The 26,611-nt window shown below is 38.3% G+C and overlaps 1 protein-coding gene across 1 annotated transcript; it reads right to left on the bottom strand.

Annotated features, from left to right (window-relative positions):
- Nucleotides 1–6,803: 6,803 nt before the first annotated feature.
- LOC139719678 (uncharacterized) lies at nt 6,804–25,442 on the bottom strand. The gene is made up of 2 exons (XM_071631077.1): nt 25,244–25,442; nt 6,804–7,084 (listed from the first exon to the last, which is right to left on the bottom strand). Exons 1-2 carry the CDS (start codon nt 25,440–25,442, stop codon nt 6,804–6,806), a joined length of 480 nt encoding a protein of 159 aa, XP_071487178.1.
- Between the last annotated feature and the right edge of the window lie 1,169 nt (nt 25,443–26,611).

The following is a 26,611-nucleotide window of genomic DNA, read 5'->3' on the forward strand; positions in this document are numbered from 1 at the left end:
TTGTTAGCGTCATTTTTTAGTATTCCTTCAGCAGAGATTCTGTATCTCAATTCTTCCATGTCATGATATTGGATTGAGAGATTGATTGTTAGGCTTTTTCGGACTGAACTTTCATAATGCCAAATGGAGTATGAATTTTATTTAGTGTCTGCTACTGTGGCTCACGACCAAAGACACAAATTTTTTTAGTCACTGTAAAGAATTCCCGTGGTTGAGGTGAAACCCCGTTTCTTTTTGGACTAGAGTTTTAACTCTCTGGTGATTGTCATAAAATCATGGCATCACACTGAATTCAGATTTAGTCCAGGATGTGTCACAGTTAGGCTGACTGTTGACATTGTAGCTAAATCTAGAAGCCTAGCCTCTTCCACGCTTATTCTCGTGACAAGTAGACATGTCGTAAGATGGACTCTGTTAGTAAATGACAATTAACGAGTGGTATCTTTTGTCATTTCTTTTGTCTTTATTAACAACCATAACGTTATAACAGAGGTCAGCATCATGATAGCTTTTCCGTGGAGTAGGGTCTTTGACCCTGGAAGACATGTTTTAATATTACGATAGATTTTATAGGCTACTTTGACTTCGGAACCGACTGATAACGAGAACGAACTTAGAACATTTTGATAGTTACTCAAATCCTGAAAACGATTAATGAGAACAAATTGTGATAGCATGTTTTATTGGTTAATCTGAAATTCTGCAAATGATTGACAATATAAACGGTTTGTGACAGAACGTTTGGTTGATAGATTTCTATGTCATTTTGGCAGTGACATACAAGAACGGAGTTTACGATAGAATGCAAACTATTCGAATAATGGTGTGCCTCAGTAGTTAGTTAGCGGTAGGGTGAAATATTGTAAAACTGTCAGATGTGTTAGAATTTGAAGAAGTTAAGTCGTTAGGTGATACTGAATGGTAAGACACAATGGCTGGTAAAGGTAAGCGGTACCAGTATTTAATTTATAGCCCTTGGCTGCTGATGGTTGGCAATAACGAGAAACGGTAGCCGATCCCGAATAGGGAGCCCCATTAGAAATCCTGAACAAGGTACGAGTAAATGGTCTTGCGCCGGCAGTTCATCAACAACCGCCATCAAGAATGGAAGGCTTTGGTCGATTGGATGTAATCCTGAATAAGGAATGTTAACAACCATCGTAGAATGTATCTCAAGCCTGAGCAAGGCATGACGAGATCACTGGCCATGGCGTGGCAGAGTGCAGTGGATGCAAGTGATGGCAGTTGATGAAGTTGGCAATGACCCCCCCCCCCCTTTTTGGAACTAGGTACCCCCCCCCCCCCCTTCCCCTTCTTATTTTTACCATGCCATATGTCTATTACCGTTTGATTACTGTATGTACATAATGTACAATATAATACAGGTTATAAAAGTTATTAAGTAACCAGAAACTGGTTTTGGAGTAATGTTGAGCAAGATATATGGTCAGTCAAGTGACACCTGAAGAGGTTAATAGTTTTCGTTTGGCATATGACCTTAGGAGTATCACGGAATTTCGACGCTCGAAGCTAGGGTGTAATGCGGGGCAGGTGGACGGTATGGTTATGGCATGGCCACCGACGGACCGAGTGGTTGCATGTTGCATAGGATACCAGTTGAGTGGTGCTACATTGTTATTGGTTTATTCTTATTAAAACCCGGAGAGGTGACAAGGAATGGAATAGTTTAGGATTTTTATGATAAAGGATGCCTTGGCCAGGCATGCCGGTCTGTTGACAAGGACGGGGTCTCAATGTGGCAGACATGGTTGTCACGCGGACGTGAAAGTTATTACCTCCGAAGAGTTCGTTTTGGACTGCTATTGAACACTGCCAAGTATAATGCCAATATGTCCTCCAAAATTCAGAATCTGTTAGGTTAGGGAGATAGTACGGTATTAATAGTAAAAGTCACGTGCATTTAAAATAATTGTAGGGGATAAGATAACAGGTAGTAGAATAAATATCCTTAGTGTGAGGATAAGGTTATTGATATGTAGCTGTTATTGACATCTGACAGTTAATGAGAACTACCACGTTGTGCTAAGTATGGTAAGGTGTGCACATCAGTTCGGGAAACCCACTCACAAGGGGGGCCCCTCCTTATAAGTAACCCGTCCCCCTTATAAGTAACCCCGTCCCCCTTATAAGTAACCCCCGGGGCACCCCTTATAAGGAGTCTCCACGCTTTTTTGCAATGCAACGCGAAAATGAAAGGACTGCGGCAATTCGCTTGATTATGTCCATAAAGCTTCACAAGTTTCCTAGTTACTCACGAAATTTGAGCAAAATCGGTTTGAGGCATCATATCTAAAATCATGGATTTAAATGCGATGTCAAACGACCCATGCGAATGCTGAAATGCGAGCGATTACTGGCGTGAGTGTCGCCAGGCGCGGCGGCGCGGCAAATGCTTGAGTGCAGACGTGGCGACTGTGTACATGTACTCAGTCGCCACGTCTGCACTCAAGCATTGCCGCGCCGCCGCGCCTGGCGACACTCACGCCAGTAATCGCTCGCATTTCAGCATTCGCATGGGTCGTTTGACATCGCATTTAAATCCATGATTTTAGATATGATGCCTCAAACCGATTTTGCTCAAATTTCGTGAGTAACTAGGAAACTTGTGAAGCTTTATGGACATAATCAATCGAATTGCCGCAGTCCTTTCATTTTCGCGTTGCATTGCAAAAAAGCGTGGAGACTCCTTATAAGGGGTGCCCCGGGGGTTACTTATAAGGGGGACGGGGTTACTTATAAGGGGGACGGGTTACTTATAAGGAGGGGCCCCCCTTGTGAGTGGGTTTCCCGAACTGACATACAATATTTTGTAGGCTTCTTTTGATAGTCAGTATGTGGTACAACAATGAGTGGATGGGCTGGAGTCTGCCAGCCAGTGATGGTTGTGAATTGTAAATACGTTTTATCAGGCCATGGCATTGCCATTGGATGGCCGGTGAATAAATGTACAAACGTTATTCGAGGCTGAAATTTGTGTTACTTACAGTTCTCGTACTGATAACAACAATTACAGTATACTGGTTAGAGAATTAGGCAGTATAGAATAACCTTATGCACTTGTCAATGTAATGACTCACCCCACTACCCCCGGACATGGGTGCGTCATTTCCTCGTTTGGTCCGTCAAATTTGTGACCCAGGTGTTCGTCATTTTACCAGCTTTGTCCGTCAAATTTTTGACCGAGGGGTGCGTCAAAATCCCATCATTGTCGGTCAAAATTTTGACCGAGGGGTGCGTCATGGTACGTCACTTGGCTATGGAAAATAACACGCATTTTTGCACGCTGGATACACGTACCGCGAGTGAAATTACAGTGAGCGCTTTCCCGCGGCAAGTGAAAATCAAAGTCGGGAAGCGTTTTGGAATAAGAGGAAAAAATGCTTGCCAGAATCTGGCAAGCAAAGAATTTAAAAGCCACCCTTTCTCCTTACATTTTCCCTCCAACAAACCCATGAAATCATGCATACTCAATCTCAAACCAGGGACTGTTCAGCGATGTAACAACTTAGTTAAATCTTTCCTGTCGAAACGGCAGCAGAAGAACTGCTTGCCGTATGCCATTTTCTGCTCGCGGGATAGCCCGACCAGCTGGCCAGACGCGCGCGCGACGCTGTTAGCTGTGCGAATCTCTACGTACCGCGACTTGGCTGTAGTTACGCAGTACTCGAGCGGGAATATGAATGCCGTGGCGTGGTGTGTACCTACCTGCGCTGCAGCAGTATGCATCCACCGCACTAGCACTAGCAATGGCCGCGCACACACAGCGCATTCTGCACACATGTGATTGTCATGTATGGATTGCATGCACAGAATACATACTACTGCACGGAATATCGTAGCAGCAGCGTGATGTACGGTGAATGACAATACGGTGCTTACATGGTAAGGGAAACTTGCCGAAACTTTTACAAATTATGTGTACGAACCAAAAGAAAATGAAATTGCTTGAATAAAACGTATGCAAAAATCGTTTCAGTATTTACGGGGGTGCGTCAAATGTACCGAGGATGTCCGTCACAAAAGTGACCGAGGTGTGCGTCTGCACTTTCAACGTGTTGTCCGTCAAAAAAGTGACTGTGGTGTTCGTCACTTGCAGCGTTATGTCCGTCAAAAAAGTGACTGTGGTGTCCGTCAAAAACCCCGTGTGGTCAGTCAAAAAATGACCATGACGCACCCATGTCCGGGGGTAGTGGGGTGCGTCATTACATTGACAAGTGCATTATGATGAGGTTGGTGCTGTGGCGCTGGTGAAGATGGTGGTGAATGATGAGTGTAGCACTTGGTAAGTGATGTGTGGCAGGTAATGACTGGCATCAGTATTCTAGTACAAAGTGGCATGTCTTGATGGCATGCAGTATTCTAGTATACATGAATGGCATGTGTTAGTGGCGTGTGATATCAAGTGGCATGTCTTGATGGCATGCAGTACATTAGTATGTGGCATGTGATAACGGCAGGTGATAATGGCAAGTGATGCCAAGTGGCATGTCTTGATGGCATGTAACCGCAGCAGCGACCCCATACGGACAAATACGTACCGTAACTGTGTTACAGCGCCCCGCGACGGGGTTAGATGGCATGCAGTATTTTAGTACAAAGTAGCATGTCTTGATGGCATGTGATAACTGCAGGTGATGATGGCAAGTGATAAATGGCGGGTGATAATGACTAGTGCTATTGCTAGTGCTATGTGTGGTTAGTGATGGATACACACACAAGTCTATGTAGGCTATGGTTATCCATGAACATAATGACATGTATCGTAGGCATGACAATCACACCCTACCCTCATACACATAGAATTACACATAGGGTGCTCGTATTTTAGCGTGAAGTCTACAGCAAAGTCAACCTAGAGTTGCAGCAGTTTCAAGTATCTGATTGAGTGTGTGGATTGTGGCAGTGAATCCCGTAACATCTATTTAGTAGGCAGTTTGGAAATAATAGTTCGTGGACTGCGAGCTACTTACCCAGCATCGAAGCTCGGCAGCATTATAAACTGTGAACACGCTACACGCGAAACGTATAGGGTTACTAGTGGTGATGTGGTTGTGTGGATGAACGGAGTAGGCGGTGTGGAAGTTGTTGTAGTCACATGGTCGTAGGTCCTGACATTATAGACACTTCCCTCGCACACGTTATTCTATGTACACATGGCATTGAGACCATTTATTGAGGTCGTGTCCCTCTCTCGACACGTGGTGGCAGCATACCGGTTTTGGAGGGTTTCGCGTTACAATATATATGTATATATATATGTATTTAAAAGAAAAATAATATATATGTATATATATATGTATATATATATATATATATATATATATATATATATATCATTTTTCTTTTAAATGAGAGGTTCTAGAAACTACAAGCTGTGCTTTTTTTTAGTATCTGTCATGAAACTAACAAATTGTATTACAGTTTACAGTTTGCTTTTTATTACATTGTTGTGGTACTACAAAGTACTACAAATTCAAAATACTGTAATATTATGTTGGAAACTAAATTCAATTCAATTTTCAATCTATTTCATACTTCTCGTATATCAATATCACATAAAGCATACAACAGCACAAGTTCATTTACCTTGTCAACAATTACAAAAAAAAAAATACATACATGATAATAACACATTAAATATAATGATAACTGGTCAAAACCAAAATGGGGTTGCACAAAGAGAAGTATGATGGGACCTACATGAAAGCAAGTTGCTTGGCTGTTAGTCCCGAGTAATCAGTGTTTGTGAAAGAGAAACGAAGAAATAAAATGAAACGAAATAAAATGGGGAAAAAATACCGAACATTCATTCTCATGCAGTATGCAATGCTAGACAGATACGACCAAAGAGTGTAGGGTGATGTTTACAAAGAGATGGAAAACACCAAAATATTCGTGTTTAAACTACATCGACATTGTCATTATTTGAATCCTTTACAGCATTCTCCAGCATATTTGGATTAAAAACAATCCAATCCCGTTCCACACAGCATGGTGAATGGTAATACACTTGTACTTTCTGGTACAAGAGCCCTTTTATTTAAACATGTAATACTATTATCGGTATTGTGGTAAGCAAAATTATTGCAGCTACTACATCCACACTCCGATCTGATGAGTCATTGCCTACTCTAACTGCATGTTTTTAAGTTGCAAGTTGTTGTTAAGTCCTTTATGGAAAGGAAGGCAAATATTTCATTGTGCTACCAAGAAAACTTTTGCAAGGAGTCTGAGATGCGTTGCCCTATTCACTTCATTTTATAAAACACGTCACGATATAATTATATGGGCATGCTGAAACGGTTATAAGGTTCGTTATTCCGAAGGTTCATTGTTCCGAATTTCATTTTCGGATTAACCAATCTTCGGAATAATGAACCTTCGGAATAACTCCACAAATTTTCGGATTAACGAACGCTTTTTCATTTTCGGATTAACGAACCTCTAGGTATAGGGAATTTGCATGTTTCGGATTAACGACCCTTCGGAATAACGAACCTTCGGAATAGCGAACCTTCGGAATAACGAACAGCACCCCTCTGAAACTGTCCACATGCAGAGAGTCGACAGTTTTAACGGCATTAAGATGAATTACGTTCACAAGTCATCTCAGTTTTTGAAATAGACTCATCACATACTGATACATGCAATGTCAATAGCAGCTCTTACAAAGCAAGACAAAAAGAACTATTGAGTATCGTGACCTTTGACCTCGTGTTTCTTTAAATTTGCGTCGCGTCAGTGGCCTTCGGACTCCAAAACGATCGTATACGTATCTTCCATTAACAGAACGAGTGAAACTTCCATCGACCAGTTGATCCCCACCATGTCATAAGCCCAATGGACCTAAACTCTAAGGGGTTTGGATCCAACCAATTAAAGAATGGCTCCGGGTTGCCATAGCGTCCTACTGAAAAGTTTCCCGAGTCAAAGTTCAGCCAGAAGCGATCGTAGACATGAGGTCCAGAGAGTCGACCTACGCTGTCGCTGAAGAGGGGCTTCTCCATCTTCCGGACATTGAGACGGTCAATTATTGTCCTTTTGTTACCATCTCTACCAAGACCTGTTTGAGAGCATAATGAATCTATAGAAATGATCAACATCTTTTTTTTTTTCAAGCAATGTTTTCATGCTTATACACATGATTCTCTATCGTGCATACACCATGACATTTCATGTAACCAAGGAAGTTCTTCATGTAATGGAGAATTTTCTCTATTTTTTCATAAAATTGAACCACATTTATCTTTTTACTACCAGCACCATATGCACTTGGTCAGCTTATTTCATTATGCATACGCAGTTAAGTCAAGTTAATCCAATTCAGATTTAATTTTCATTTCATTGATTGTTTCTGCATAGCACAAGAAATCAACGAAATCACTTTCAAAAATATACACATTGTTCATCTTTATTCATGGCTGATTTTGCACATGAAAGGTAAGCAAATAATTGTGACAGAGAACGGAGACATAATAAAAGGAAGAAAAAATCGAAGTGCCATATGGTAGGATCCCCAGTAAGCCGAGCTTTATATAGTGGCCTCATTGTATAAAATGCACAATAAGTATACCGACTTACTGATACGGCAAGTAACAAACTATTTCACACATCAAAACATACATGGTCATGTACACAGGTGATGATAAGCAATATCGAGAATGGGAGATGGTGAGAAAGAACATGAGAGAAAGAAATAGAAAGACTCCTCGTTCACTGTACACAATATTAATGCACTGTACAAATACAACACTATGAATTGAAGGTGTATTCACCCTGTTGCCATTCAGGTAATGGCTGGGTGAAGCAACGTATGGATTTTTCGGGGGAAAAAACCCTCGTAGAATACATAACGAGGCTTAACGTGTCAGTTTCCCTAGTGTCTGTCTCATTGGCCTTATTTGCTTACTATCGAAATCATGGGCTGTATGACTCGTCGGCTGTACAGTATGCCCTCCCCCCCCAAAAAAAAAAAAAAAACAACAAACAAAACAAAGCAAAAAACGCTTACAATCGGATTTCGAGTTGATAACTTCCAATATGATTTAACCGCGTAAATGCTGTACTTCAGGGTCTTAAAATATAACATCTTAGCTATATTATGCAGAAAACTAAATGTGGATCCTTGTAATGCATGTCATGGGTCTGATTCTTCCAAGTTAGGCACTTGGATGCTCTTGGAAATGCATCTTGCGTGAAGACAATGGACAGAACTCCGAGGGAAGGGATTCCTGGCATGCTCTACAAAACTCTTCATTTCTCTTTGACCACTGAAGCAAATCGGATGGGGTTTTCTGTAAGATGTGGATAATAAGTTATAGTTTCATACCGTGAAAACGTATTTGGATTGATTCACTATATTTTGTCAGGGTCCTTTTATAATTTTGGGGGGACATACGGTACAACTCGCGGACTGAGTGACTCATATGGACTGTATGAATAGTGGGCTGTATGATTCGTGGTTGTGGAACTCATTACATGCACCCGAAAAAAAAATCTTACCTGGTATTTTCTTTAGATCTTAATAACCAAAGGATGATGAAATAACGTGTTTGAAGATTTACGTGACAAATCTCATGTACCTACTTTTCTTCAGAACTATTGAGTGAAAAAAAATCTTCAAATGAATGCATTGTCCCAATGAATGGATGAATCCTGAGAAATATGTTGTCGAGGAGTTAGTTTTTCAAATGAATATGATAACGTTGTTTTAGGAACGTAGGCCTACGTTTCACACCTGCGCTTTTCCGTGAAATTTAGATAACATTAAGTTGCTGTTGGTTTTTCTATATGGTGAGTTGATTATGTTAGGGAATGTCTTACAGTTGAGCTATATAGTATTTCATAGTCCTTTTGATGAAGTGTCAGAGCATAATAACGAATGTATCGTATTCTTAAAACACTTTTATGGAAGTTAAAAAGGCACATTTACTTCGCCACGGAACATATGGCTTATCTGCTTGCCTTGGAAGGAACAGATAGTGGAGGTGCCATAAGCGCTTTCCGTGACATTCGCAGATTTATGTGTGTAGCAAGAGAGAAGGGGTGTGGAACGACATTTCAGATGTAAAATTGAAGGCTGTGTACTCAAGAAAAAAAATGGTGAGAACTCTTTCTCGTTTTTTGTTTTGTTTCGTTTTTTTCACGCGAATATATTGTTTGAGTTGTCAAACGTCGGTAAATATCAATATACCTAACAAATTACATAAACTTAAGACTAACAAGGAGACATTTTTGATATGCTTTAAAAAAAAACTAAAATCCTTGATCGTCAACCTAAAACATCAATGTACCACAAAAAAAAAGACAAATGGATACTCTATCATTTCCTGACGACAGTGTCATTTATCTTTTAGTGATGGTGAATTCTGTAATCTCATTGGTCAATCAACCACTGAATATATCCCGTATTCCGTGATATGACGTCATGATCCTGTATTACACGGCCAGCTGCGCGTGTACCAAAGACGCTTATAGGAAAGTGCGCGCTAATCCTGTACAAAACAAATGGACAGCGCGCGGTCCTCAAGCGTATTGCGCACATGACCTGAGACCACTAGACGCTTGATAAACAAAGCAACTTATCTGGCTACTGCACTGTAGTATACAAATATACCAGGCCTGAGAGGCTCTGGTTGAAACTATGCGCATGAGGTGACTTCAGTAGCACTATTTTCTGAGGGGCGCAGCCCCGAAGAAAATAGTGCTACTGAAGTCACCGAAGGCACATAGTTTCAACCGGTGCCTCGAAAAATTGGCCTGGTATATTTGTTTTATATCCCTCCCAATGAATTTAAGAGTATTCGACTGCTGGTATTCTGTAATTTACCTCTTTTTTAAGGGCATCTTGCTTTACTTTTCAAGAAGATTGACTAGTCATTATTTACGCTCGGGAAAGCAGCTCAGCAGGAGGGCAGCGCGTACGCGTACGTACTATGAAGAGACAACTGCGCGCTCAGCCGCTGAAGTGTACTCGGTGCATTGCTGTACAACGTACTGGTAAACATGCGCAAACTGCAAACTCACTACGCGCTTCACTATCCGATCTGTCAACAAGTACGTTCGGTTGCCAGTACAGTGCGGTGATGTGCGTGCTCGAGCTGATCAACGATGTGACTGTGAGCTGCAGTTGATTGTGTTTTCTGTCGTCTTTCTACCTAGCTGTCTGTACATGAATATGGACTATCACTTCCTGTTAAAATGCAAGTATACATTGTAAATTTGGGTAGCATTCAGTAACAGCGTATAAGGTTAGATTAGGCACTGGAAAAATTCTAGCGATTGAAGCATCGAGTGCCACTGTAAATTTGTGTGATTCGTACGGTTCGTACGGTAACTGACTCGTTAGACACTCTAAAAAATAATTATTAGGAATGAGATTACGGGAAATAGGGCCTACTGTTAGACAGGTAGAACTAACGTTAGGCTTAACTAGCGCTAACGTTAAAGCAGGCCTACTATCTACTGCAGTTTCGTTTGTCAACATCTTTTGGGTGGGTCGCTCGAGTTAGTGAACTGCGAGACCAACTTTAAAACGGCGAAGCATGAACTCCCCAAAGGCCTACGGTACGTCGAAGAACCCTAACGCTATCTTGCTTATTGTTGTCTAATTATAGATCTACGATATCGCCTACTCTGTTGTAACGTAATACAATTTTTTCTTTTTAGGTAGAATGAGGGCTTTATAAGAGTCTCTCTGAGTTTCTCTAACGTAACCCGTGTCGCATTGAGTGTATGCGTGCCTTGTGGTTTCCGAGAAGTGCAGTGATCTAAGGCGCCGCGATACCCATTCATTTGTACATGAAATCTGTCGCGAAGCAAAGGTGCTGCGATACCCATTCATTTACACGTGAAATATTTCGCGTCGCGACGCGAAGCAAAAAAGGCGCGAAAATCACCAGCGTGGTATAGTTTTTACCATTTCCCTAGGGAGTATAGTCTTTTTCGCGCACTTGTATGGTAGAATTATGTTTTGTTGTTTACAGTGCTCTCGACCAATCAGAGGACGAGATGCATTTTGTGAGGGATATAATATCTTATGGCTTGTACTGTACGTGTACAGTATGCGCGCATATAATCGCATGTATGCAGTAATCAGCTCGCTCGCGAGACGTAGGCCTATAAAGTCAACATGGTCATGGCTGACAGCCGGCGATTTCAACATCATTCACGAGAGGAAATCAGCGAGAAGAAGGTTAGCACTTACACTAAAAGATAAAATCGTTACCCCCTGCTTGTTCTTACGAAATACGGGAAATATCTACGGTCTGGTGCCATATTCCATTCGGCCTTCGGCCTCATGGAATATGGCACCAGACCGTAGATATTTGCCCGTATTTCGTGAACAAGCAGGGGATAACTAATATTATCTTTGTACTTTTGAAGGATTGGGGGTTGAATCTTGTTTTCCCTCTTTTTAATTCATATAATATAGGTTTTCCCGGTCAATTTCATACCTTTGTCACTCAAATTCATTAATGTGCATTCAAATTCACGCAGCGCACGCACGCGAAAATATTCGGGCATTCAAATTCAGAATCCGAGCGATCAATTTCATTTATGGGCGTTCTGTTTCGTTTTCGTGGAAATCAAATTCACGATTGGGCATTCAATTTCAAAATGCGAGACCGACTTTCCTACTCGGGCATTCAAATTCATGCGATAGTCACGTGATAGTCCCAATGAGCTTGTTTGGAGCGTTCAAATTCATTTTTAGGCGATCAAGTTCCTACTTCGTGCAATCAATTTAACGAGTTAAATGGAGTAGACTTTTAAGAAAGGAAAAAGGGCCAACACAACCAATGAAGGCTTGCATATAGTGTAATTATGATTGTTTACAGGTTCTACATTGTTCTCTTTTCATGTACTCTTTGTTTTTCATCTCTATAAATTTCAAATTGTATTGTCCAATCAGCAGTGCATCCAAACAACACAAAGGCAATTATAATCATATTTCTTGATGATACTGCATGCTGACAACGCCCCAACACCAGCCCTATAATGACAATTCATCAAAGACAAACTGACACACAATGATCTCACATAGTCCCGCAAAAGTAAATCAATAAGAGAGCAATACATAACAAACAAGACGTATAAAATGTTCATGTTTCAATGTCAATATAGTCGAAATTGTTTTTTTTTTTCCTTCGAAAGTGTCAACCAACCCTCCGTATTATGCTCGTCTGTAGGCCTATACAGTGCCTAATGTTTGTTTGTTTCATTTTCCATCAAAAAAAAAAAATGGCTGGATAACTGTCAAACCTCTGTTTTCTTAGCAAAACCTTAGAGAGAGTAGTATCCAAGCAGCTCACAACATTCTTACAAGAAAACAGCTTATATGATGATTTCCAGTCGGCTTATCGTGCTCACCACAGTGTGGAGACTGCTGTACTTAGAATTCAGAATGATCTCCTTCAAGCTATGAATGTTGGGAAAATATCTCTCCTGGTCCTTTTGGACATGTCTGCAGCCTTTGATACTGTAGATTATGGAGTTCTTCTTACTCGCTTGGAAAGCCTCTTTGGTGTAACTGAAATTGCGCTTCACTGGTTCCGTTCTTATCTCACTCAGAGAAAACACTTTGTGAGCATGGATGGTGCTAGCTCTGACAGATTGCCTTTGCAATATGGACTTCCTCAAGGATCTGTCCTGGGCCCAGTGCTCTTCTGCATGTACTGCTTGCCACTTGGAGATATCATCAAGAGTCATGGCCTTAGTTATCATTGCTACGCTGATGATATCCGGATATATTTATCAGTGAATCCTGTCCATTCTGAAGTAATCCAAGCAATACAGCGTATTGAGACTTGTGTTGATGAGTTGCATAAGTGGATGATTTCAAACTTTCTGAAGCTTAATGAAGGGAAGACGGAGTTTATGATCATTGGGTCTAAGCATCAAAGACCAAAGGTAAACGTCACTGGGATCAGAGTGGGTGGAGATAACATCCCTCCTTCAGATACTGCCAGGAATCTTGGAATCATTTTTGACTCTAATCTTTCCATGAAAAGCCACATCTTGGCTGTATCCAGAGCAGCTTTCTTAGCTCTCAGAAACATTGGCTTGATCCGCAAGTACATCAATAACCATGTTGCAGAACTTCTGGTGCATGCATACATCACATCGAGGCTTGACATGGGAAATTCAGTATTGTATTATCTGAATAAGTCACAAATACACAGACTTCAGCGCCTGCAGAATAGCGCAGCTAGAGTTGTCACCATTTCCAGGAAGAGTACAAGCATCAACTCTCTTCTGAAAAAGCTACATTGGCTATGTGTTGAACAGAGGATTGAGTATAAGATTAGTTTGGTTGTGTACAAGGCACTGAATGGCAGTTCTCCATCATTATATATGTGATCTACTAGAGCCATATGTCCCAGCAAGAGAAAATCTACGTTCTGCAGACAAGTACCTGCTGGTGGAACACAGAGCACACAACTCTTGGGGAGCTCGTTCATTCCGCGTGGCTGCTGCAAAGATATGGAATGGCCTTCCACAGTCAATCCGCCGAGCTCTTACCACAGAATCTTTTAAAACAACCCTCAAGACCCATCTCTTCAAATTGAAAAACTAGCCAATGTGTAAGAATGTATGTTTACACATTTGGAGACAATGACTTCCTGGAACTATTTCTTTTTGTTTTAACTGTCATATCACAAGCGGTGCACCCATGAAATTTAAGCTGAATTATGTATTTATTTTGGAGCAAGCGCCATGAGCGCCTGACTTGGCGGATACCGGCGCTATACAAGACTTCATCATCATCATCATCATAATCATCATCATATTCAACTGCAATAGTTGGTCTTAAATATGGGGTCCAGTTGGATGTTCTGCTCTCTGCGATGAATAAATGAAGTGGGATCTTTTACGTACATGAGTTGTGACTCTCTCACACATGGGACCTCCATTTCATGTCCAATCCGAGGGACATGTGCCTGTATATTCCTTTTTGCTTGGCGCGAGTTCAAAATAGTCAATGAACAGGTGGACCTCTACTGCAAATTAAATAATTATCATAAATCCCAATATATTCAAATCCAAATGAGAAACACATGCATACACGGCCCAAACTAACTAAATTCAGGACTTCTTTTAAATTGAATGCAGTTATTTGGAACATGGTTGCCTATTCACGAATTTGAATGACCGACGAGATTCCGTCGCCAGCTTGACATGAATTTGAATGCTCATTGGTGAAATGCGTGCTCCTCTCTTAAATTTGAATGCTCCGATAGTGAATTTGAATGTTCCGATAGTGAATTAGAATGCTCCGACAGTAAATTTGAATGCTCGGATAGTGAATTCGAATGACCGGATTTTGAATTTGATTACTGATTTAGTGCTGCGAGCGTGGAATGCGTGAAATCGAATGCTCGGAATAGGAACTTGAATGACAAAAGTATGAAATTGACCGGGAAAACATTATGCGTATATATATACATATATATATACATTACCTTGTCTCCGATATCTTCTGTTCTATTCCTGCTTCACGAAACTCCAACAGCTATGTCAAATTGCTTGTGTTCAATAATGTGAATATTTTGTCTTTCCGTTGTATATTCTTATATGAAAAATATGTATATGTATGATACGATCCATGACGAACAAAACTTACCTGAATCTTATTTTGATGTGCCCGCCTTTAACTCAAAATATAAAGATGCCAAGTTTTCTGATTCATTTTCGTTAGTTCATTTCAATCGTATAAGTTTTTCGAAAAATTTCGATAATTTGAATATGTATATAAGCAGCATTGATCATAATTTTAAGGTAATAGGACTTACTGAAACTTGGTTAAATGAATCTTCTTCAGTTGAAGCTTATAATTTCGATGAATATAATTTATTTTGTAATAATAGAATTAACAAACGAGGTGGTGGAACAGGTGTATATGTTCATAATTCCTTACATGTATTTATTAGACAAGAGTTGACAGTTATATCTGAGTCGTTTGAAAGTATTTTTGTTGAGTTAGCAAATAACAACACCAAATGTAAAAAAAAAAAAAAAACAATTGTTGGTGTGGTAGATCGTCCCCCGAATTGTAATATTTATATGTTTTGAATGAATTTGTAAATTTTTTACATAAGGTAAATCCGCGTGTATATAATTGTTTCATAATGGGTGACTTCAATTTAGATTTAGTGAAAATAGGTTTAAATTCCAAAATTGATTTATTTATGGATATTTTGTATGGATTTTATTTGGAACCTTTGATTAGCAGTCCCATTCGGATAACTGCAACCTCTGCCACTTTGTTGGACAATATATTTACAAATGTTAATATTTGTACTCACTCAGGAATTTTGATTAGTGATGTAAGTGATCACCTGCCAATTTTTTGTATGTCTTCATCCATTGCCCATTGTACAAACAAATCACCTCTCATTTATGTAAAGCGTAATATTACTCAGTCAAATATGATTGCTTTTTTTAACACATTGAAAAATGTTGAATGGGAAAATTACATTGATGTAGGAAGTGTTGATTTCAAGTATAATAGTTTTTTGCAAGTATTTAAAGATATTTATGAAGAATGTTTTCCTTATAAATCATATGATTTTAAGAAGAAGAATAAGAATCCATGGTTGACTAAGGATTTGATTAAGCTTTGTCGTAAAAAATCAAGTATGTATAAAAAATATGTTAAGAAACCAACCCCTTATAGAAAAGAGGTGTATAATAAATTTCGAAATTATGTTACACTTCGATTAAGGCAACCAAAAAAGAAATATCTTAATGAAAAATTTTATCAAGTGAAAAATGATATTAAATCAACATGGAAAATCATCAATAATCTTTTAAAGGGTACAAGAAATACCCAAAGTAGTTTAATAGAAAGTGCTGAGATTGGGAATGAAAAAATAACAAATAATAAAGATATAGCTGATTGTTTTAATGATTTTTTTGTTAGTATTGGGGAGAAACTGCAGATCTGTAATGATAAGAGAAATGAAAATTCATATGATAAATATTTGAAATTTCCTAATAAAAATAGCATATTTTGTAAGCCAATATCAAAAAAAGAAATAATAACGATTGTAGAGGAAATAAAAAGTAATGTAAGTTCAGGTGTAGATGGTATAGATATAAAAGTAATAAAGCTTGTAATTTCTGTTATATGTGAACCATTAAGTTTTTTTTTTCAATGACTGTATGTCTGTTGGTTTTTTCCATCAAAAATGAAAATTGCACGTGTAACACCTATTCATACAAAGGGTAACCGTAATGACATTAATAATTACAGACCAATATCGGTGTTAACTATATTTTCAAAGATATTAGAGAAATGTATATTCAATAGATTAATTGAGTTTATAGATAAACAAAGTATTTTGATAAAAAGTCAGTTTGGATTTAGAAGGGGTCATACAACAGCCACAGCAATACTAGATCTTGTGAAAAAAAAAAATAAATGATGCTATTGATAATAAAGAATATGCTGTAACAATATTTATTGACCTTACTAAGGCTTTTTATGTTATAGATAATTTTGTTTTATTACAAAAATTATATTATGGTATACGTGGCCCCCCATTTAAACTTTTAAGTAGTTATCTTAAAGATCGTCAAGAGTTAACTGTAGTTAATGAAATTGAATCTGATATCAGAACAATTAATTGTGGTGTTCCACAAGGATCGATTTTAGGCCCTCTTCTTTTTCTTATATATATAAATGATTTACCATTATAAACTCAACATTTAAGTTATGTTTTATTTGCTGATGATACCAGTGTATTTTGTAAAGGCTCAGATCCATGTAAACTATTTGATATTGTTAATAGACAATTGCGCAATATTAGTGATTGGATGGAAGCCAATAAGTTGATTTTGAATATAGATAAAAATCATTATATTTTATTTGGTATGCGAATCATAACAGACCACAATTTGCAGTTGTATTTTAAGAATATGAAAATAGATAGAGTTGTAAGCACAAAATTCTTAGGAGTAATTATAGATGAAAGATTATCTTGGAATTATTATATTGATTACATAGCCATCAATTCATGATTATAATACCAGAAATGCTCAGAGTATTCATCCCCCATTAAATCGCACATCTTGTACGCAGTCATCAATATTTTACAAAGGTACTATTTTGTGGAATAATTTGAATATAGTTTTCAGGATCAGTAAGACCGTAAGACAATTTAAAAGATTATATAAACAACATCTTTTTGATGCAATTAAGTTACAAGTTGACGAATAGTTGAATATGGAGTTTTCTTCTTTTCTTCTCTACTTTCATATCTAAACGTATCCGGTTTTTTATTGATTCAAGTTGTAAATCTTATCGTATTTTGTATTCATGTTTGTTTCAATTCAGTTACAAACCAATGATTATAAATGATTACATGTATTTACATCATAATATTTCTTAAGGGATCATTTTCAATAAGCCTACTTTGTGCTTCTCATGATTCCGCCACTATATTTGACACCCTGTATTTTTGTTTGTTTGTTTGTCTGTCTGTTTGTCTTTAATGCAAAGTTTGTAAACCAATTATAAAAGTGGAAATAAATGAAATGAAATGAAAATGAAATGATATATATATATATATATATATATATATATAATGTATACACGTATATCATATATACAAACACATATACATATGAACATATTCTAAACAGTAATCATAAATACATACCTGTACATCCAAGTTTTTGTGTAATCAAGCAAATATAGGATAGACATATAGATGAAACAAAATGAAATATAGCAAGTACAATTTTAAATCCTTGAGAATCATACGTTAAGAACATTTCTTTCGACAGGAAGGACACTCACCGATCACATATTCGTGGATATTCGTCTGGGAAGGGTTCATTGTCAGGGCAATGTGAGGGGCCTTGTCAGTACTGACTTCAAAATCCAGTGACGTCATATCCGTTGTTAGGTTCAGCCCATAAAAGTTGAAGACTAACTTGCGGCCGCTGTTTGGTGTGTGGATTACGTTGCATGCTTTAAGAAAAAAATGCATGTTAACTGCTTATGTAGTATTGCATGTGTAATATTTGTATATGTGTATGTGTGTATATATATATATATATATATATATATATTATATATATAATAGTTCCCTTCCCAAACGTACGCGGTGCCTCATTGTGGGTAGCATACTGAAAGAAATTAGACTGAAGCGGACGTTGCTCTCGATCTTGAGTCTCCCTTTTAATCAGTCGAGCTTTCGGCCAGTCACCAGGCCTTCATCATTGGGCGCGGGCCAGGAAAAAAAAAAACAGTGTGTGTGTGTGTGTGTGTGCGCGCGCCCAATGTGAAAGCTGTATCTTTTGTTGACATGGATCAACGAGCTTGCACAATATTCACCGTATGGAACGCGTGTCACACCCAAATTATTATCTCATACGTCGCAAAAATCCGTCGAAATTTGAAAATGACTGCATTTATAGAAATTGGCGTGAATAAACAGTGCTGAACCAAATTTAATGACTTTGGTATCATTGTCTTTTGCGGAAGATGCTCTTTCTAATGATGTCAAAAAAATATCACTTTTAGAGCGCAAGGTACTGAAAATCCACCGTTCCGCTTTTTTGGGGACACCCGGTATAGTTAATGTACATTTCATGACAGTTAAATGGTTTCCCGCTACAGAGAAAGAGTGCATTAGATGTTATTTAAGATTCATGCGAGGGCAAAATCTGAATCGAATAAAATCATAGTGCGCATTAACTTCACATTATATTGAAAGGCCTTAAGAAATACGAAACTGACTGACTCTTGAGCAATTTGGCCTGAATGTCTGTTGTATGCGTAAGTGTAAGGGTGCTGTGTTGGGGAGGCAGGCTCGTTACGTATACTTGTAGGGATGTTATTTCGTTTTGCATTTCTTTTTTTGTTTTTATCTCTTTTTTTTCAGGGAGAGGGGAGGGTCCAAATTTAAAAACAAACAAACAAACAAACAAACGGGCCTTTTCATTAAGACAATTCCTTCCGAGACCGTACATCCGTCTGGTAAAGGACATAATTTCATACTGTGACTGTCTAGGTCAAAACCAAGTAAAAGATTAGAATTCTCTATAATGGACCAAAACAGACATTTGCATTGACAGATAATTCATATAGATTTATTCATATATATATATATATATATACACACATTTATATTTATATATATACATATATATAGTGTATTTCTTCATGTATTCATATTCATTACGAATATGCACGTAATATAGATATATCATGTGCACATGTAGTCATAGCATATCTATATAACCTTGTACCACAAAACGAACAAAAAGTGGGATTTAGTTAAAGACACATTCTGAAAGAGCAATAACTCAATTCAAACGGACTTAATATCTTGACATTAAAAGGAAAACGCATACTCTGGAAAATTCTATTCAAGCCCTTTCTCTTACCAGCTGTGCTATCTGTGCAATTGATACGGACAAAAATAAAAGCAAGGATGTAAACACCATAGCGATAAGAATGAAGGGATTATCAGATTACGGCGAAATTCATCACGTTCTATCACCGCATTCTATCCGTTAAAGATTAAGAACAATTTTCAAAGCAGTATGGCATCATCTTTTCAAAAGTTATTACAGTTGAAAGTAAAGAGTATGTAAAGGAGCTATAAGAAATGAAAAGAGGACTCTATAGGGCTTTTTACACTTGTGTTTCTTAACCCCGGACTTTCTCTGACCCAGGACTATCGTTAGTCCCGTACCAATTTTTTCAGCTTTTTACACTCGCCAATTAGTCCCGTACTATCTCTTGTCCGGGGCTAAGGAGAAAACTGACCTTTTTACACTCGTATTTCTTAGCCCCGGACTTTCCAAACCACATGAATATTCACAATTACGCTGTGTACTGTACACGTACACGCACGCACCGGCAGCACTTGATTACCTCGTTTCTGATTGGTCAGTGAGGGTCGGACTTCGTCTCCGTCGCTTAGCCCAGGATTATTTTTTCGTTCTGTTTACACTCACTTGCTTGGCACCGCAATTGCGGTGCTAACCCCTGCTATTTTGCAGGGCCAGATAGTACCGTACTATCGGTGGGGCTAGCCCACTTTGGCAAAAACGAGTGTAAACAGAAAGTGGGCTAAGGATAGTCCCGTACCAACGGTGGGGCTAAGGCCCCCCCCCCCCCCCTTAGCCCCACCGTTGGTCCGGGGCTAAGCAAAAATTTACAAGTGTAAAAAGCCCTTAAGATACACCTAATCACATTATTGTACAAAAACAAAAGTGTTATAGAATATTGCCAAAAGAACCCCAAACATTACCATAATGTAGAAAAAGACTTGCCTTTTTGGAAGATATCAAAACTCAAGATGACTATAGGTTTACCCATTTCACCTATTTTAGATTCCTCACACAAAAGCAGTGTGCGCGACTTTTTGTTAGTCTTGTGATGCACAGTCACATACACAGCAAGAGTAAAAAAAAAAGTTTACGCTTAGAAAACTAACATTCTTTAAAAAACGGCTATGAACGAAATATTTGATATTGCGTTCGTGTATAATTAGTTGCTTGTGAGTAGATAAGAGATAAGTTGTAAGAATGTTTAATTGAACGTCTTTAACACTGAAATTTTTCATAACACACATTTTCAAGACATCATACAGCATGTACAGTATTCAGTTTCCGAAATTACTACCTCAGAACATCTTCTCCTTTAACCCCACTTTCAAACTTGCCACGTATGGGAAAATGATTTTTTTTCTTTCGGAATACATTTGAAAAAGTGGAAAAGGATGAAAACGATTGTTTTAAGTGGACCTTAACAGTTCATGCTACTGATGCACGATCAAACCTCGGTATCCTACCGAGGTGAAGACATTTTTGTTTCATTATCTATGAGATTCCCTATTTATAGGAAAAGAAATTATGTCTTCTTCGCTTTTTCCTATTTTTTTTTTTTTTTGGGGGGGGGGAGGGCTTTTTGATGCATTTTGTATGATTCAAACAATTTCTACAGATGGTGAATGTGTATTGGAAGCATATTTTTGATAACAATTGAAATAATGTATAGAACTACAAGTTGCCGGTCTAGCCATGACAACTGGTCTGTTTCAGATGAGCACAAACACACATAATTATGCTTGAAATGGTTCAGATTTATTACTTACAACAGGTTGGGCCAAAAAATTCTTCACCGCAGGAGCACTTGTATCCTGTGTATGTCTCCGTACAGATTCCTCCATTGTCACATGGTGAAGAAGCACAATCTGTAAAACGAACATGTCCTGTCTGAGCTATTTCTAGAAACAATCTAATGCCTGTGTTGTAATCATTAGGGACTTTGAATTTTAATTTTTAGATTTAAAAGCGCAAGTAGAAGAAAATGACGTGAAAATTGGTCTAAATGTTACCTGCTGAAAAACAAAATGTGGTCCACAATGATTATACAAAATGATGATAGTAATAGTAGTAGGAATAATAATAATGATAATAATAATGATAATAATTAACGACTTCTTTATCTAGGGTATAGCCTCTTAAGTGTTGCCACTGCTCTATGAAGGTCCTGACATTATCATTACCCTATAGCGTTGCCAGGTACCCATTTATACACCTTGGTCTAGAGGTAACGTGGTAGGTAAAAACATCTCATCAAAGGACGTAAGCACTAGGCGGGAATCGAACCCGAGTCCCAGTGTCCAGTCCGATTGGTTGTCGGGAGTCCTATCCACTATGCCATAGCGCCCACTCATCTCTACATGCCAAGTTTCATTAGGATACCTCAAACGTTTTATTTAGTTACGCTGGCCACAAAGTTGATTACGGACGGACGGACATCTCGAAACCATAATGCGAAACTTCGTGGAGGAGGCATAAAAAAGAATTACAAATCTCATCAATTTTATAGAGACACATGTTCCATCATGATAGTGCTTAAACTTTGAAAAAAAAAAAACTTGTCATTGTTAATGTTGTCATTGATAATGTGCTCAGTCATGTGGATCTTTTACCGATAGGTATCAATGGAAAAATCAAGAGTGTCCCTTTTCTCACAACCAGCATTGCGCTCTCCATAGTTGACATCATCGAAAAGTAGCCCTCTAAAGTTGGATTACTTTTTTTATATATACGCACTCTAGACTTATAATGGGCCTACTCATGATTATGTGCATGTACCCTATGACTATGGTTTTGTTTTACCTAAATAAGAAATACAAATAAAAAAAAAATGGGTACATTTGCATTTCACTCTCAGCGAGTCTATCCCAATAAATCTATCTCGGCTGACTTTTTTTTTTCTTTCAGGGCTACGGGAAATTTTACTGTAAAGTCAAGTCCAAGAAAGCCTTTTGTGATTGGTGACACGACATTTGCTCCTGTGACAATAAAATTGTTTCGGTCTTATTTTCTCAAAGAATTTAGCGTATGGGTCAGGATTGTGCTAGGGTTTTAGGTTAACTTTGATGTGAGGATTAAGATAAGGGTAATGGTTATGTTTGTGGGTGGAATCTATGTTTGGCTTTAACATACAGATATTTCATGGGAACAATAAATTGTCCCTGGAGCAAAATAATGTCATGGAACCGTCGTGATTACATTGATGCTTTCCCGGTTAAACAAAACAAAACCACAAGGTGGGAGAAGAAACATTATCTATTACATTGTATATAAACCTAGTCCTGTAACTATAGTTTGAGGAAAATATCAAGCGCATGTGTGCTTGATTATGTTGTGGTTGTGTTTTCATCTCATGATACGTGGAAAGTCATCTTGAGTTTTCTTTTTGACGAATATTGAATACGAGTTGTAAGTAGAATGTTATGCTACATTATTGGAGTTTGTACCGTTGAAATGACATAAAGTAGTGCAACTTTAGTTCTACCCAAACCCGAGTTTGGGTGGATAATGACGCAAGTTCGTAATTAGCTCATGTACACATTATTATGAATTACCTTCTTTTTCACTCTTTTTCAAAGCTGCATATTGCATAAGCTTGCCCGACGTAGTAATTTGTGGAATTTGCGTTCAAACTATGAATGAACTAGCGTTAAGACAAGTTGACAAGAATAGTCCATCAGTTAACATTGTAACAGGTGTCCATTTCATTGTTTTGTATTGAATGCAATAACAACCCTGTTCTATTGATATTACCAAATACCAGACTTGCTGCCATGTGGATGTGCTGGCAAGCACCATTTAGATAAGGATCACATGAATAATCATCCCATCGTAGATGCTTAATACCTTATCTCAGTGAATTAACAAACCAAGATGCATGTTATTACAGATGACCTTTTTCTGCTAATGTGCAAAGTGGAATAACGAACTGGTCTATAAAAACCAGTTGCAGTGAATAACTTGAGCTCATGTCTCATCAAAATCGAACAGGGAAGAAGGTCCTCAAGGGAAACACACCCCATCCATTTCTAGTTTATAACATTATAACGCCTATTATTACTTAATGGAAAGTATAGCAGAAATGTGATTTGCTTTTGTATTATCATCGTGGAAATAGAGTTTGCATAACAAAAAAAAAGAAAAAAATATCAGTAAGAAACAGCGTTTGAAAAAGCAACGAATCTGAATGGAATAATTGCCGGTGGACACAGAAGAATTTTTTTCTTAATTAATTGATAATCGCAAAATTCATGATGGTAATGTCATTACCTCATTATGTGCCACTTTTGCATGCCCCACCCAATCTATTACGGGGATCGACGAATGTTCATTTCGTTATGAAATCATTCCGTTGACGAAATGTTAATTTCGTAGCGAAATACAGTCACTTCGAAACGAAATGAACATTTGGTTCGTTGATGAAATGACAATAATCTATTGCCTGAACTAGGTTTGCATATTATGCTCAAAGGCGCACCCCACCCCACCCCCCCCCCCCCTAAAAAAAAATACCACCGCACAATGAGATCTTCACTCCTGATTCCGTTTCTTCAAACAGATAACTTGCGTTGGCAGATGATTGAATAGTAGCTTTCCGTAGGGGTTTTTTTCCGAGTAAATTCAAATTCTCTGTCGTGGTTGTGTCTGCAAAGGAGATGCCTCCCAGGCCTTGAAAATAACGTATAGCAACTGGCCATTAAGCGTCAAGAAGAAAATGTAATAATCGTAGATTGGCCATAGAATTTACATCACAGCATGTGGGAAAACGTTTCTATAACACATTGCATGGGCTGTGTGAAACACAGCGTTTTCCAGTCTTATTGAATTATTCATGACTTGTAAGTTGTATGATCACTTGAAGTCTCAGGGTCATCAATAAAAGCCTTGTACATTAGCATAAATTTCTCTCAACAACTTTACTCATTGCTTGTTTAGCATATGGGAAAACGTTTCTACTGTATAAAACATTACATGGGCGGTGTGAAACACAGCGTTTTCCAGCCTTATTATGAGTTATTCATGACTTGAATGATCATTCTGAAGTCTCAGGGTCATCAGTGAAAGCGTTGTACATTAGAATTCAAAACTGTGAAAGGGCAGCAATAAAAAAAAGAAGATAAGGATATGCTATTTTTGTCCTGTCACCATGTCATTTCATTACTGAAAGAAGAAATAAACGACCCGTGCCGACGAAAAGCAATGACAATAACCCATTACCGTGATTATGCAGCTTCGGGATAGCCGGATCCTATACTGTTATGTTTCCATGGTAACACTGTTATACAGATCGTGCTGGCAGAGGGAAGAGGGGGCACTTGCCACCCTCTCCCCCCCCCCCCCCCCCCCCCCCCACACACACATTTTTTTTCAGGGGGGGGGGGGGAAACTGGTTTCCCCCTCCCCGAATGTGCCCCTTTAATAAATAATAATCAATGATTTAAAGACCAAACTGAACAATAAAGGCATTTTTCTTGTTTAAAAATCGTCAATTTCATGACTGACAAATGCGAAATTTTCGCCCCTACCGGGGCAACTATACACTTACAAGTAAATTTAGTGTATAGATGGTAGCTTCGCTTCTTTTGACGAGTGTGCCCCCTGAAACATATACCTTTATATATAAAATACCATTTCATTTTTCCTTTTCTTCTAAGTTTTCTTGCAATATAAGAATATTTTATATCAGCATACCCCAAAACAGCACTAAAGAATAAAATATAGAATTTTTCCCCTTAAAGCACTATTTCTTTTTTAACCCAGTACTGATATGCATCTGGTATTATACTTTAAAAAAAAAACAACCGAAAAATAAAGAATTATCACAAACGCAAGATCATTACGTTAAATGGAACTGAGTTGTCAGTATACACACCTGGATTCCTACAGGTAAACCTTGTCTTCCCTTTCAGCATCGGATGATTTCCCGCTCGTGCTATTTCATCCTCCGTCATTAGTTTGGGTACCATGGCAACCGTTTCTCCGTTGCCCAATGTCACTGTCCGGGTGCCGCAAATCATTCCAAACGCAGGTGGGCAGGTTTCCTGTTCATTTTCTTGCTGCAGGAGGGCCATGGCCACGTCTATCATAAGAAAGAAAAAACAATACCCCAAAGTTAATGGAAAGTTATTATCATGATTAAGATGCGTTGGAGACAAAAGGTGACAAGTAACATCAAATTGCTTATGAGGGGATATGAGAGGAAAGCCGCAAAACTTGGACATAGAACACTGGTCATAAAATTGTATGTAATATCATAATATCAAAATGATAGCCTAATACAATCATGTACCCCCATTCCTGAGATATTCTCTCATCGGTGACTCATCGGAAGCAAAGCCGGCCACCCATGAAGTAGGCTACATCGGATCGCAGTGCGATGAATTCGACTAGTGTTGGTCGACTATCAGGTATGTCAGGTCAGTGTCAGACATGTCGGGCGGGTGCGAGATCCGATGAGGCAAGATCGTCTGATGAGGATCAAGCGCGATATGTCTGACACTCACCTGATAGACTTTCAACTTTTAGAATAGAATAGAATTTTCAGCTTTTGATTGTGTGGAGAAATTCGTACTTAGTCCTACTTTGTTACAGCTATAATATTTTCACAGAGTTTAAGTTTCACCTTGACCATTTTCGTCTTCATCCTATATACCTAATAACACGTGCCTTTTATATTTTTTGTCTGTTTTTGATAGAAATGTTCTGGAGGATAAAAGTAAGAATGATTGTTTATTTAACTGCGATTTTAAAAACAAAATTAGTGCACGAAAATTCGATCATGATACGCAAGTGTCGCCAAAGATTTTGCCCTAGGAAGAGAACATACCCCCTGTCACCAGCTAGGATATCTCTCTATTGTAAAGACATTTCGACTTCTACCTTTTGCGTGCCAAATTGATTCTCTGTTCTTAGTTACGTGTGTAAAATTTGTGCACATTATTTGACTCCTCGCCACCGAAAAGGTAAAAGCCTTATGCAATGCAATGTAAATGCAAATGTAAATGACTCGTTTTGGCGTCTGTTGACTTGTATTATCCTGGTGTATCACATATATATGTGAAAAAACAACATATTTCTCCAATCCAAGATTCTGTCGAGGACATCATATGTCCTTTACTGGTATAATACTGGCATGTTATTAACGAAGGACACTAGAATGCATTTTTTCCATAAATTGATAAGCATAAATGACATACTTTTATTTATCCAAACCAGAGCTAATATTATCATAATAATTGTA

The sequence above is a fragment of the Diadema antillarum genome, unplaced genomic scaffold (assembly GCF_040938485.1).
Source record: "Diadema antillarum isolate AM-2024a unplaced genomic scaffold, OU_Dant_1.0 scf00000113, whole genome shotgun sequence".
Lineage (NCBI taxonomy): Eukaryota > Metazoa > Echinodermata > Echinoidea > Diadematoida > Diadematidae > Diadema > Diadema antillarum.

Excerpts from the sequence above, each read along its gene's own strand:
- LOC139719678 (XM_071631077.1), bottom strand. The coding sequence starts at position 25,442 with ATGGCCCTCCTGCAGCAAGAAAATGAACAGGAAACCTGCCCACCTGCG. Across the intron at positions 7,085-25,243 it reads GTTTACCTGTAGGAATCCAG|GTCTTGGTAGAGATGGTAAC; the intron begins GTGTGTATACTG and ends GCTCTCAAACAG.